The sequence below is a fragment of the Odontesthes bonariensis genome, chromosome 10 (assembly GCF_027942865.1).
Source record: "Odontesthes bonariensis isolate fOdoBon6 chromosome 10, fOdoBon6.hap1, whole genome shotgun sequence".
In the NCBI taxonomy this organism is placed as follows: Eukaryota; Metazoa; Chordata; class Actinopteri; order Atheriniformes; family Atherinopsidae; genus Odontesthes; species Odontesthes bonariensis.
This window is the reverse complement of record NC_134515.1, coordinates 25,059,829-25,074,429: the sequence shown is the minus strand read 5'-3', so window position 1 is coordinate 25,074,429 and position 14,601 is coordinate 25,059,829. Positions and strand designations below refer to the sequence as shown.

Below are 14,601 nucleotides of genomic sequence, written 5' to 3'. Positions count from 1 at the left end.
ACACTGGGGGGAGGACGTGTGTTGATTTTTTTTTTTCCCTCTGTGGGTGTGTAAGAAGGGGGGTCAATTGTTTTGCAGGGGGCCACGATGCAAAAATACTCTTTAAAAAGGTGAGATTAAAAACTCATTTGTTTGAAATATATTCCCCGACTGACAAAATCTATCACATTGAAATAAGAATTAAATGGGAATATCCAATCTTGGATCACACAAATTCACTGCCAAACGGGGGGGGGGGGGGGGGGTAATTGTTATCATCAATGATAATTAAAATGAAAATAGTACAATATACTGAAAATTTAAACAAGCAGGCTTGAAGTGTGATGTCAGTACAGCCGATAGATGAGGACGAGGAAGAGGTTGAGGAGTGTGTGTGTGTGTGTGTGTGTGGGGGGGGGGGTGACTTTGAGATGACATTGAGGCTGTGTAGATGGGAGTTGAGTCTCTGGTTGTTGATGTTAGACAGTCGCACAAGGCAAAGCGCCTTCTTCCCGTGTTGATACAGCCTCCTCCTCTTCCTCCTCCTCTTCCTCCTCCTGGTCTTCAGCACTGCTCCCCGCTGGACAGCTCCTGCTTGGACACCGCTAAGGCTGCATGGTCCCTTTAAGTCTTTTAATGGAAGTAAAATCCATTTATGTTTCAAGAAATATTGGGAGTTTACAACTTCATCCACAAGAGGAATCTACGGATACCTCGTTTCGACATTTGTGGCAGACAGCGGATCTTTGGCGGCACAGATCACAGATTCATTGTGAGTAAACTGGGTGCTGATTTTTTCTTTCTTTCTTTCTGTCTGTACGCGAGCAACCTATACCTTTTCTTATTCCGCCCCCATATAAACGGGTCAGTTTAATGCATGGTTCTTGTATCATTTGTGTGTGCATGGTACTTTTGTGTTTGCTGCAATAGTTGGAGCGATTAAATTGTGAACGAGGCTTTTAATGCGCTGCCAGGATCAGAGTAATGATTGCACGATGATCTTTAAACCTCCTTGCTACATCCAATTACCTGCCGACTTGATTACTGTTTGCCAGTTTGTTGGACTCCGCAAATGTGGAGACGCATAATGGTGTGCTGAAAAACGCGCACAGTGCTCAATGAATTGGATAAAATGGGATAACATTGTGTGCAGCTCGATGCGTAAAGCCTTTACGCATTGGGCATCCTTTTGTCTCCCCTATGCGTTTCGTTTTCCAGTTTGTTTGAGTAATATTTGTATCCCCGCTGCTTGCAATTATGCATGTGGATAACTGTTAGGATAATCTGTAGATGGTAATTGGTGGACTTAATTGTGCTTAATCCTCGGAGGTTATCCGTTATTGCGACAGCGCGCCCTGCGCTTCATGAGCATGTTTTTGGAGGCTGCGATTTGTCGTCAAGTTTTGATTTTCCGTCGCTGTCTGTGCTGGCAATTGTTCATGTCTTTTTTCGCCATATTTGACTGCAGACTTTGTTTAGGCTACCGTTTCTGCTGATCCGGTTTTGGCTGTCAATTTATGTGCAGTCTGTCGTCTGTCTTTTACTTGTGGAGGCAAGTCAGCATGACTGGGTTTTTTTTTTTTTTGGCATTTGTTGAGTCTGACATGAATGAAAAATTCACTTTTGTGCCAAATTATAAGGATATGCATTACTCTGCGAATTTAAATATGTATTTCAAAGCAGACTGTGTGTGTGTTTTGGATGTAATTGCCATTGTTTCATCGCACTTCTGCGGGGGTAAAAGAATGTAAAATGTGTACATTTTTGATGAATAGGTAACCATATTTTCCGCGCCCGCTGAACAACCAGTTACTCTGATCACGCTTGTAGGTTAACGGCGACTGACGAGCCGTGGGTGCACAGGCTTCATCTCAAGACATTTGGTCCGAAGGTTAGTTCTAAAAACCGCGAAGCTGCTGTCTACGTGGACTGGTGCTGAAGCCCCTCGTCCTCCTGTCAGGACCTCTGCCAAATCCAGAGACATGGCGACGAACGGCACCAAAACGGATGGACAAGTGACAGAACTGAACGAGCTGGCCAGTAATGACAAGCCCAAGTCACTGGACGTGAAACCCGAAAAGCAGAAACAGGACCTGCCTGACAGAGAAACATGGGCGGGAAAATTTGATTTCCTCCTGTCTTGCGTGGGTTATGCAATTGGACTGGGAAACGTGTGGAGATTTCCCTATCTCTGTGGAAAAAACGGTGGAGGTAAACATTTTTTTTCACAGCTAATTCATGCACACTGCACGACCCAGACATCGCTGCGATGCATTTTGTCGAGCTTACTTAATTGACTGTATCGATAACATTAAAATAATTAATTCCGATCACCCAGTTACATTTGCAATCCTAATTCATTTACGTTGCTGTGTTTTCAGTAATGCGCCAGCGCAGTTTTAGCGGAGCATCGCTCGTTTTTAAATGCATAACTTGATCTACTTTTGTCCATCCAGGAGCCTTCTTGATTCCCTATTTTTTGACCCTCATATTTGCCGGGGTCCCCTTGTTCCTACTGGAAACCTCCCTCGGTCAATACACCTCCATTGGAGGGCTTGGTGTGTGGAAACTTGCACCTGTCTTTAAAGGTATATAACAAAATATGTCTGGATCAGTGTGTGTGCTGACACGTTTTTTTCATACTGCCAGTCATTGACGGAAATATAATAATAATTTATGAGGCCACACACACAATCTAATTAATTTTTCTATGATAGGTGTGGGCCTTGCTGCGGCTGTCCTGTCCTTCTGGCTTAACATTTACTACATTGTAATCATTGCTTGGGCCATTTACTACCTGTACAACTCATTCACCGCTGTAAGTATTACAGAGTGAGGTGTTTGAAATATGATAGCAGCATAAGGTTAACTTAGTAAGGAATGCAGGCTGTGATATCTGGAAGAAACAACAACATTTTTTCTTTCTTTTCATCCAGGATCTTCCATGGAGCTCATGTAACAATCCATGGAACACAGACAAATGTTACACAAACTACTCCATTGCAGATACCACCAATCTCACCAGTGCTGTGATGGAGTTTTGGGAGTACGATATTGACTGTTCTCTCTTGCTTTTCACAACAGTTATAGAGTCAGTCAGAGAGTTATGAACTCTCCTGCATGCCTCTCTGAGCGACATAAAAGACAGCCTCCACTGCTGCATGCTTATTTCGCTGCGTCTATAATAGTCTTATTGTTGCTTGCTCTGACTTATAGGCGCAATATGCATCAAATGACTGATGGCTTGGAAAAACCAGGGCAGCTTCGGGTGCCACTGGCAATAACACTGGCCATTGCCTGGGTCCTTGTGTACTTCTGTATCTGGAAAGGGGTTGGCTGGACAGGGAAGGTAAGCTGTTTGGCAGATTTGGCAAACCAAGACCTCCTATGCTATAGGGGTTCTAATAAGGGGTGTGTGACAGCTATGCAATATTAAACAGTCTAATATCACCTCATCAATCTTTCAGGACTGCAGGCAGCATTGTCCAGATTGATTTTGAAATAAGAGAGACTAAAAACTCCCGCTCCCTAATCCTTTTCTGCCTCATGGTGGCTCCCCTAATTCCAATTCTCCTGACATATTTTCTGTACTGAGTGTGGATTCATGATAGGAGGAGCAACAATCAGCCATACCCCACAATCTGGCAACATCCTCCCCCTTCGCTTGGAGCAGTTTCTCTCCCATGTGATACCACATTTTCAAAGTCTTGTTCATCACATGACCATGACAAACAAAATTTGTTTTGGTCAAAGTGTACCCCAACCCCCTCCCACGTTTTGCTCTCAAAATCCTTGCACAGTGATGAGAAGGCAGTGAGACACAGAGAGCTGGCTCTAATGGAAGCTGTGGTGAATTATTTGCTTAATAATTGTTATAATGTATATATGTAAAGAAACTTTACAAGCCTCATGAAAATTTAATGCACCACAGTGACTATTTCATATAGAATTCCATATGACTATTCCCTTACATACCCTGAAAATGCAATGATGTTACCCTGCTGACAACTGCCTCCTATTTTATAGGTCGTTTACTTCTCAGCTACGTACCCCTACTTCATGCTGTTTATTCTCTTCATCCGTGGGGTGACTCTACCTGGAGCTAAAGATGGAATTTTGTTCTATATCACCCCTGACTTTGAAAAGCTCAAAGAATCTGAGGTAATGGTGTATTATCATATGATTTACTTACTATGTGCTTAATACCTGAGGGAGCAGAATTCCGCCTCAGCTAAAATCTTGTGTTTCTTTGTCAGGTATGGCTAGATGCTGCAACCCAGATATTTTTCTCCTATGGATTGGGACTGGGGTCACTTATAGCTCTAGGCAGCTATAACCCTTTCAAAAACGATGTTTACAGGTGAGACTGGTGATGATTCAAGAGCTGGATGTCTTTTATGAATCAATGACAGAGAAAGCTGCTACTATATGAGGCAAACTGTAATAACTGAAGATGGCAGTAATCAAATCGCTGCCATTTTACCATATAATTGCCCCGAGATATAAGAGTGCATGGTAACAGCCTTTAAGATGCCTAATTAAAGTGAATTTGAGGCATGAATATAATAAAGATCTAAACTGAAGGCTGCTTCTTTCCATTTCATGCAGGAGGAAAAAGAAAACTATCATCGTAGAGCCTGAGCATTTTGTCTAACAGCCCTGTGGTTCTAGGTCACATAAACAATCAGTTACATAAAAAAGGAGATGCATTCATTTTGTGCTTTTTCTCTGCTTCTTTCAACAGATTTGTATTTCTGTGATATATGCATAGAAATTCTGGATAATTTAATGATTTTATTTGAGTCCTGGAATATAATAAGTTTCTATTTGCTATTATTTTCAGCTTAACATCTGTATGATCAAAATGAATAGGAGCATTTATGCATTCCCACAGCTGCCCCTCTTTGTAATTTTCAGGGAAGGTTAATACAAAACGAAAACTAAAAAAAAAAGAAAAGTCGATTTGAAACATTTAACAACGGCCCTATTTTATATTTCCTCTCCCCAGAGACTCTATCATTGTGTGCTGCATCAACTCATGTACCAGCATGTTTGCTGGCTTTGTAATCTTTTCCATTGTTGGCTTCATGGCACATGTGACGAAGAAAGAGATTGCCGATGTAGCAGCTTCAGGTAACAGCTGATTGCTTTCTTCTGTAATGTTTATATCTCAGTTTTTCTGGCATACTGTCACTGATCCTGATGGAGAAACACTGCTTTTTTTTAGCTGATTCTACATGAATACATGCATTTGCAGTTGTTAGAATAACGCTGATGAAATATGAAACATTTCCTGTTTATCATCTAGGTCCTGGCTTAGCTTTTCTGGCCTACCCAGAGGCTGTAACCCAGTTGCCTGTGTCTCCTCTCTGGGCCATTCTGTTCTTCTCCATGCTTCTCATGCTGGGGATAGACAGCCAGGTAAGGGGCTTGGAGATGATCTGCTCACGGGCTGACCTAAATATTTAAAAGCAGGTACATTTCATGTGGCTCACCTCGGCTTCCTGCATGATAAGCGTGCAATTTGTTTCTGCTGGACAGATATATTGGGGCTTTGACATTAGCTGTCAAGTATTATTAATGCAACTTTATCACCTCCATGTGCCCGCAGGTCCCACTGCCTGTGTTTCTTTATTTCGTGTGTGTTTTGAAGGCCACAGTGGCTGTGCCCACATGCTCTTCAAAAAAAAAAAAAAATACAACTACTATTCTAAATGGCATAGTAACACTTCTTTTTTCATTTTAACAAAATGACTTCCAAGAAGTGGATTCTTGATCCTTCTTATAATTATAAATGTGTTTTTGTTCCTTGGTTTGGTGCACATTGCTGTTTTTTTTTTTATCATCAGTACAATGTAAACAGCAGAATATCTTTGCATTTTTTTTGTAAAGAATAGATTTTGAATATATTCTTTGACGAGCAAGGTGCAAATAGTGCATAATTTCATTCTCATGCCTAAAGCTGTTTCTGTGATCCTGTCCTTCAGTTCTGCACTGTTGAAGGCTTCATCACCGCCATCGTGGATGAGTTCCCCAGAGTTCTTCGAGGTAGACGAGAGATCTTCATCGCTGCTGTCTGCCTGGTGTCCTATGTGATCGGACTTTCAAACATCACACAGGTACAGCAGGGCCCTCTCTTCTCACAATAGAATATAAATGGCACGAGAACCAGTAAAGGAAATTAAAATGTGATGAAAAGATACAAGACTGCAAATTCAGACACAAAATATTTACACACACTAAGTCTTTAATAATCCTTTTCTTTCACATTGTAACCAGGGAGGAATCTATGTGTTCAAACTGTTTGACTACTACTCCGCCAGTGGAATGTGTCTGCTGTTCTTGGTCTTCTTTGAATGCATCTCCATATCCTGGTTCTACGGTATGTGTTGTCACTTTTTAATGCAAACAGCACAGAGTTAAGATTAAAAGTAATATTTCTCTTTACAATTTGGCAACTAGATGTATCTCAAATATGGCATGTTGGGGTAAAACCTGAAAGCTTCAAAAGCTGTTCAACCTCGAGGTCACAAGCACTCGCGGGTTCCATGTCACCATCCTTATCATCATGCATGGCACATCGGCAGCAAATTGAAATGAATTGGACATGAATATTTTGATAAGAGATTAATTTGTCTGGCAGGTGTGAACAAGTTCTACGACAACATCCAGGAGATGATTGGCTACAGACCTTGTATATGGTGGAAGATGTGTTGGCTTGTGTTCACCCCTCTCATCGTCGGTGTGAGTACTTTCAGCTAATAGAACAGTACATCTAAAGTCATGACATGAAAAATGAAACAATAAATAAAGTCAATATTACCTGCCTGCAGCCATGTCAGACCGAGACAGTGCTGTCTATAGTCAGATGTGTCAGGATGCATAAAGCGTCTCGTGTCTCCTACAGGGGGTGTTCTTGTTCAGCGCCATACAAATGGTTCCTCTCAAAATGGGAGACTATGTGTTCCCGGGCTGGGGTCAGGGAGTAGGTTGGCTCATGGCGACGTCCTCCATGGTTCTCATACCTGGATACATGGTGTATATGTATTTTGGGCTCAAGGGCACTTTCAAGGAGGTAGGAAGGAAATTATCTGTTGTTAATTTTTTGGATGAACATCACAGATTTAGTTGTTGTCAGATTTTTGTGTGTATCATTATATTCCCTTTCTCATATGTAATCAGTTTGCTGTGTGTTTCTCTACCAGCGACTTCGGATAATGTTCCAGCCTCCTGCAGTCGTCAGGCGACAACAGGAAAACGGACCCGAGCAGCAAGCAGAAACCAACACCGCTAATCTGTCCAGCCCTGTCAATGCAGCCAACCCCACGAGCCCTGCCAACCCCGCTCCTGCAAACCCAGTAAGCCCCACCGGTCCGGCTCCTGTCAACTCAACCAGCCCTGTTACACCTGCTAACGCAGCTCTTCCACCAGCTAATCCAGCCCCCACTTCTCCAGCCACAAGTCCTACCGCCACTATCACCACCACAACCACCACTGTGGTCAGTCCGGCTAACCCCACCACTACAACTGTTAGTCCAACCAACCCACCACCCAAAGCAGCAAGCCCAACAGAGCCCGTTAACCCCCCGAACCCAGCAAGCCCAACCTCTAACCTAACCAATGCCGAGGCCAATGTGTAGACAACAAAGAAACCCTCATGGAGCATGTAGACAAAAGAGAACATTACAAGGGACTTCCAAGATTTTAATTGATTCACCTACCTCCAGGGGCAATATGTGATCAAAACAGATTTTCCAACCATGTTTCATTTTTTCTGCATTTGTAAAATCAAGCCAATGATGTCTTATTGTTGGTTTGAATTCTGAAAACAATATCAAAGACTGTTAGTGTTCACAAGTACAAGCGTAACTCTGAATAAAACATGTAAACATACTGTGTTATACTGTGAAAAAAGAAAAAAATCTTAGATATAGATTAGAGACTTGTTAAATATCTTAATGAATCAAGTAAATACCGTGTGAATATAGTAGATGAAGTAGTGAACAAAATTGACATCATTGAAGAGTGCAAAGGGTGGCGTCAATTTTTTCTGTGGATGTTTACTAAACCTCACACAGTTGTCTCTTTTCCAAACGTTGCTCTCTGTGAGGCAAACTACAAGCCGCAAGGCAGACAGGGAGCTCTGAGTAAGCACAATGCCAATAAGAAGTTCGCGATGAGAGCTCTGGAGCAATCCAGTATGTGTTGCAAAAGATTTTGTGTGTGAGAGAGACTGTTATTTTTCCTTCCGTTTTTTTCAGTAAAAAAAAAAAAAAAAGAGAGAGAAAACTTTTATGTGATCAAAGCATTTTTAGAATTATTTTTAGGATGTTTTATACTATATGTGTTGTGATGGAGGACCAAAATCAATAGGCAGACAAAAGCAAAAACTATGCCGTTTAGCATTCGGTTGGCAAAGCACAGGGTACAAAGAAGTAAAAACTATTTAGAAAAAAAAAAGAAGAAGAAGAAGCAACAGGGTTAGAAAAGTGATTTACAAACATTAACTATCCCTTAATGCTGACAGTCAATCCTGTTTACGTTTTGCATGCTTTCCTCAGGAACATCATTGAAAACTTTCTAAAAATGTCTCCTGACAAATCAAAAGAAGAAGAACAGAGAAGGCCTTAAGCCAGCACACCAATTTCAGCCAAGCCATAGTCTGTTTACATGACTGGCCAGAACTACAAAATATGTTGTATGCTAGCACAAAAAAGGGGACCAACTCTGTGTTTGAGTAAAGTCATGATTTTTTTTTCTTTTTTTTCTCTAAATGTGTCATCATGATCAATCATACTTTGATCAATATGTATTCAGCAATACATATGTAGATGTATAAGTGCAGGCCAGTAAGCAGGTGGTCTGTTTCTCTTTTTGTTTATGTTGTCTTTGGTTTACTAGTAAAAAGCATCAAGCTTTAATTTCCCCAGACTTTTGCCATGGCGTGTTAGGACAATGTTAGTTTGCTTCTATGGCAGCTACTGTGAAAGGCATCTGGTAGAACGGAACATGTTTACTTCGAAAGGCAAAACAACTGAGCGAAAATGGGAAATGGCTCCAGTTCATGTCCTGTGAATTTTGTATAAAGTTACTCTACCACAGTTTTCTCTGGAAGTTTGTTGTAAAACTGTACTGTGTAAAACATGTAACTGTGAATGTCTGTACTACATTGGAAGTTATTGTCTAAATGTTGAAAAAATGGAGTTGCTGTTTTCTGCAATAATATTTTGATCACAGAAGCTAAAGCACATATCTTACAGAAATATATGAAATTATGTTGATGATGATAAAGATACGATTATATTGAAAAAATAGAAAACTATGTCTAGTTAAACAATATTGTTTTGTATATTTTTAACTGTCTCACTGCCTAATGTAAAACATAATATAAACATGATATGTATCTAAATGGTGTCAAATGATAAAGCACGATTGTTATGTTATACAAACAGAAAAAGACTGAAAAAATAAAGAGTTATAGAAAATAAGAATACAATACATGCCTGGCATCATCCCTAATAGCATGTGTCTTCAATGCAACAGTGTTTCTGACAACACTGCCACTGAATCAGGTCAATTACCCTATCAAAAGATGCACGCTGCTTTGAATCCTCTTGCAGTAATTGGCTGTTGTTTCCACCCTTGTAAATTAGCCCTGTCCACAGAACAGTTCCAGTCATGAGATTTAAGAAAACATGAAACCAATACATTTACAAGGTCGGATGAGGCCAGGTGAGATTAAGTAAAACCTTTTCCTTGGCAGCTTTGGGTTAAGATGACATCCAGCAAAAAACAAAAGAGAGAGAGAGAGAGAGATTAATCATTACAATAAAAAAAGGAAAAGACATTAGAGGAGAAAAGTGTTTGAATCCCTTCTGTACTTTTTTTTTTCTTTTTGAGTGTCAGAAAGAGACGCTGATAGAGGGGCCTCGGCGAGCAAGAAAAGCATCGCCACAAAACAGCTCTAGCCGTGGGGCCTGGCGTCCCCGCTCGCCCCATCTCCCCTGCCTCTCACGGCTCAGTGTGTATCTATATTTGTGTGTGTGTGTGTGTGTGTGTGTGTGTGTGTGTGTACGTGCGTGTGTGAGCTTGCATCGTCTCCCCCACCTCCTGCAGTTGCTGCTTCCATTAGCTTCCAGTGTGATAAAAGAGACGGCACCAGCTGACACCACCACAATGACTCGCCCTGGATAAAAGAATGAGATGTCCCCTTTAGTAGCTCGTGGCAAACTGTGTGTGTCAGTCTGAGTGTGTGTGTGTGTGTGTGTGTGTGTGTGCGTGTGTGTGTGTGTGTGTGTGTGTGTGTGTCCGTCCGTGTGTCCGTGTGTGAGTGAGAGAGAAAGAGAGACAGGTCAGGAACAGAAAGATGTATGTTTGAGTGGACTGGGGTTTGAAAAATGCCTATGATGGCAGCTCATATAAACTATTCCCAGATGGATGACTTAGTAGCATCCCTTATTACTAGTTGTGTAATTTAGCATCATTACCTATGAAAACAAGTCACCACAGCAACAGCCCGGACTGTTGTCTTTTATCTACAATAGCCATTGATCATCATTTTTTCGGCAGGGGGAGGACAGGAGGAGGAAGATCTTGATTAGTTGGGAGCAATCTAGCAGAACACAGTTAGTCTTTTGGTTTGGGGCGGCAATTTTCTGCCGCTCCACGGTGAGAGGTTCACTTTATTATGTTTCATTATCAATGTTTTTATATGCAAAAGAAAAAATGCTTTGTTTTCCCTGTGCTTCAGAGATAACGAGTCTCTTATTTGAATTGAGAGGATGTCAACAAAAGTTGATCTATTGCTCTGCTTCTCTGTCTTAAGTTGACATCATTGTGCCAAGATCAGTTCTGTGTTCGTTACATTTGATTTGATTTGTGATCAGGAGATTCAGCTCAAGTTTCCAATACAGATGACGGAATCTATTTTGGAATTTATCTAACCTTCATTCAGCCAAGAGACTGGACTGTTGCTTGAGCGTCCTGGCCAGGGCAGGAAATGGTTACACAACAGAAAATGCAAAATGCGCACTCAAAGATAATCCAGAAATGTACATAAGATAAAAAATGAATGAAAGAAACATTGGAATCGTACATTTTAGAGATTAAACAGAAATAAGTCATCAGAGTAAATAACTGTCATGGGTATTGCAGGTGATTATAGAAGGAGATTAATCAGCTCGAACATTTGCTGCCAAATGTGCCACCATATTGGCGCGAAACTTAGCAGTTTCACCAAAAAAATTGTTACATGCACACATTTTCCTTTGTAAATTGTAACACACTTACATTTTTCATTGTGTGCAACAATAATGAAAAATGTATGGCATTTGTTTCACTTTTTCTACTTTGCTGTAAGTTGCAGCTGGTCAGGGGTTAGACAATAAAAAAGCCATATATTAATACATAAATGGCTGAGGGTTTCCATCATGTTGAGTGTTTCTCTATGTGAAGAAAAAAGAAAAAACAGCAGGCAATGAAAAATGTTACAATATCTAAGGTTGTATTGTGACTTTGTCTTTAGGAGCAGATAGAGGGGAAATAAGTCTTGGGAGAGAAGTCCATAACTCTCCATACTTCCATAGGAGCAGACTGAGGTAATCTCAATAAGAAATATGCAGATGGTGGGGTCAGCAGGAGGACAAATTGAACTATCAATCCAAGCATATGGCTTGCAAGTATCCTTTGTGTGTATAAGCTTTGCAAAGATGAATGCACGCAGATGATATTGCCATAATCCAGCGTAAACATAAAAGCGTTTGTAATTAATCTGTTTTTGGTCTCAAAAGAAAAACAACATTCGATTCTAAAATATAAACCCAACTTCAAGCTATGTTTCCTTTAATCATTTGCCGAATGTGGGGCTTAAAAGAGCGAATAATTCATTAGACTTCCATTTGTATCAAGACACTGATTCAATGTCAGACCCCTGGAAATGTAGCAGTACCTGGAGGGCTGAGTTGTCTTGATCTGTACTTGAGAAAGTCATAAGTTGTTTTGTTTTTTTCTTTGGCATTCGGATTCCATTTAAAAGAAGGTGCAGAGCATCATCGTTTCATCAGCATTGACGTGGAAATTTGCATTGGACAAGATTGTTATTCATTACCTATTCAGTTTAATTAAAAACATGTTCAAATTATTGTGAGCTCATAACATTTAGACTGGACCATATATTTTGAATGTTCTGATAGCAGAGACTAGCGAATGTTTGTGTACAGATCTACAGTCTACAGAGTGCTGAAACTTCACCTGTCTCTCCAGCCCTTTCTACTAAACCTGAGCCTCCAGCATCTCTAAAAACTCACAGGTTATAGATTTAAGTGTAACACCTACTCCTGTGATAGCACCAAATAGGTACTAATTCTAGAAACAGCAGTAATTCTTCTTTTTATATAATTCTGCATTTATTTGTTAACGCCTAATAATATCTGTTTTGTCTCTTTCTTAATAAGCAAGTGATGGGAACACCCCTGAAGCCTGGGGAGTTTCACTTTCATTCCCTGTTTCATAATGCAGATGATGTGAAGCCTAGTTGCCTAGTTGATTAATTGGGCATATAAATAAACTTGACCATAAGCTGACACTAGACATAAGGTATACCCATCAACACTGCACACATTAATTGATATAGATGGCATCAATTAATGTGATACTATTTTTTGTCGTGAAGAGCACAAATCAGCTCCATTTTGTGGCCAGATCTGAGCATTGGAACATTGTTTGGTGTTTAGCATTTCCTGGCACACTCTGTTGCGAGCCTATTTTTAAAGTTAAAAAGTGCTTGCAGTGTGGCTGCAAGAGAGAGGACACGGAGGAAGCAAACTGGTGATCCATGATGCTTTTTTTGAAAGGATGACAGAACGCTACAGCTTATACACTCTCACACACACTGCCATCATTAATCCTCATAGCCCACTTAGAGCAGGAAAAGCTAATTCTGCTGTGAAGATGAAAAGGCTGATAATTATGTTTATACTTTCCCTGTTTTAAGCCCAGTGCCAAAGGAGTTTCTTAATCATAATGGCCCGTTGGATTTATGTTGTTGTGGGTCACTGAAGCTGCACAATATTGATGTGGATTTAGTGTGATCATTTGTGACATTTCTCCTCATATTCATTCAGTCTGCCCCAGACTTCTGTCTGAGGTACACTCACCCGAGAATTCAAAGCAAATAAATTAATGAATAACTAATCTTTGCAGATGCATGAATCTACATATCAATGTAATCAGTGGATGTTGTGTGCGTGGCTATCTCCAGCAGAGGGGCTGAGAGGATGTCAAGCATGCAAAGCCTTTCTGCATATATGCTAATCAGGCTCCTTTTTGCAGTCTGAATATGAACCTTGCTGGAATGAACTTGCTTACCAATTCACAATGTGTCTTCTGGCACATGCACACAAACTGTGCTGCATACACACTAAGCATGCATTTACTGTATGCTGCACATTTAATTGGTGCACTTGGGGACCTATTGCAAATTCTCAGAGATTTTGCTGTTTCATGCATTCTTGTGACACAGCAAATGTTCTGATTATTTCAGGGTGCAAAACTCACAACATGCAATTTCAGTAAAGATTAGATTTTCAGGCACATGCTGAAAGAGGGTATCCTGTCACAAACCATGTGAGTTTATTACGTTTCCTGCTTGAATAGCTATGATTTGGAATTTTAAAAAAAATCCTTCTCTTCTGTGATGTTTGCAGAAGAGATCTCCACCTTGTCTTTTTCAACAGTTTTAACCTATAACAACACAAGAAGAAAACCTTGTGTTTTCTTACACAAATACATTGTTGTGTATTTCTACACAGCAATGGCCCTGCCCTCATTTGGAGGGTCTGCATTTGCCTGTATAATCCAAACAGAAGATAGCAAAGTAACTGGGATGAAAATGAGTGTCTGTGAGAGTGAATTCAACGTCACAATTAAGAGAACAAGTTTTGCTAATCGGGAAACTGTCCCCTGCTACCTTCAGTTTGCTCCAGTGCTTCTTGTCTTTTGTCACAGCTTATAACATCTCCCCAATGTGCCAGAGGCTTATGGGGGAGTCACTGTAGATTACTGCCTGGGTCAAAAACTTAATGCAAATCAGGCAGAGGAATAGGCGTAGTGAGGAAGGAATCAGTGTGCAGATTATATCTGCAAAAGAAGCAGCAATTTCTTCTAATGTTCCCAAATAATGTACTGTCTAAATGTACCTCTGCATAAACACGGCCATGTTTTTAAGCATTCTTGAAATATTGGAAAATCTTGAACAAATACAATCACATAGCTGTTATCAAAGCCAGCTAATTTCCAGAGCTGAATAGCTCGTGACAAACGTCTGCCAGCCGAAGAAATTCCACACAGTCAGCAGGACATGTTACACTGCCTGGATGTCACGCACAGTGGGTGCTTTGGATGATCTTGTGCCCTGATGTGAAGCCAGTAGGAAGAAGTGCTAGCTCTCCAGTGAAGCTCCTCTAATGGCTTCCTCCTAGATTCCCTGCCCAAAGGGTCACATACTCTACCCTGGGTCTCTTTACATTGGATTTCAGGCTGTGGGACTTTGATAATAGCTGACAAATGGAAAACTGTGCCAAGATCAAATGGAGTTATTTGTATCCCAGTCTTTGCACAGAAATG

At 40.7% G+C, this 14,601-nt stretch overlaps 1 protein-coding gene across 1 annotated transcript; it reads left to right on the top strand.

Moving 5' to 3' along the window:
* The first annotated feature begins 411 nt into the window (after positions 1–411).
* On the top strand, positions 412–9,590 carry LOC142389783 (sodium- and chloride-dependent GABA transporter 1-like). The gene is made up of 15 exons (XM_075474879.1): positions 412–751; positions 1,810–2,190; positions 2,436–2,567; positions 2,697–2,797; positions 2,916–3,025; positions 3,196–3,328; positions 4,006–4,140; positions 4,236–4,339; positions 4,988–5,112; positions 5,288–5,400; positions 5,967–6,098; positions 6,259–6,361; positions 6,623–6,723; positions 6,887–7,054; positions 7,185–9,590. Exons 2-15 carry the CDS (start codon positions 1,962–1,964, stop codon positions 7,617–7,619), a joined length of 2,121 nt encoding a protein of 706 aa, XP_075330994.1. The 5' UTR covers positions 412–751; positions 1,810–1,961; the 3' UTR covers positions 7,620–9,590.
* The last annotated feature ends 5,011 nt before the right edge of the window (positions 9,591–14,601 follow it).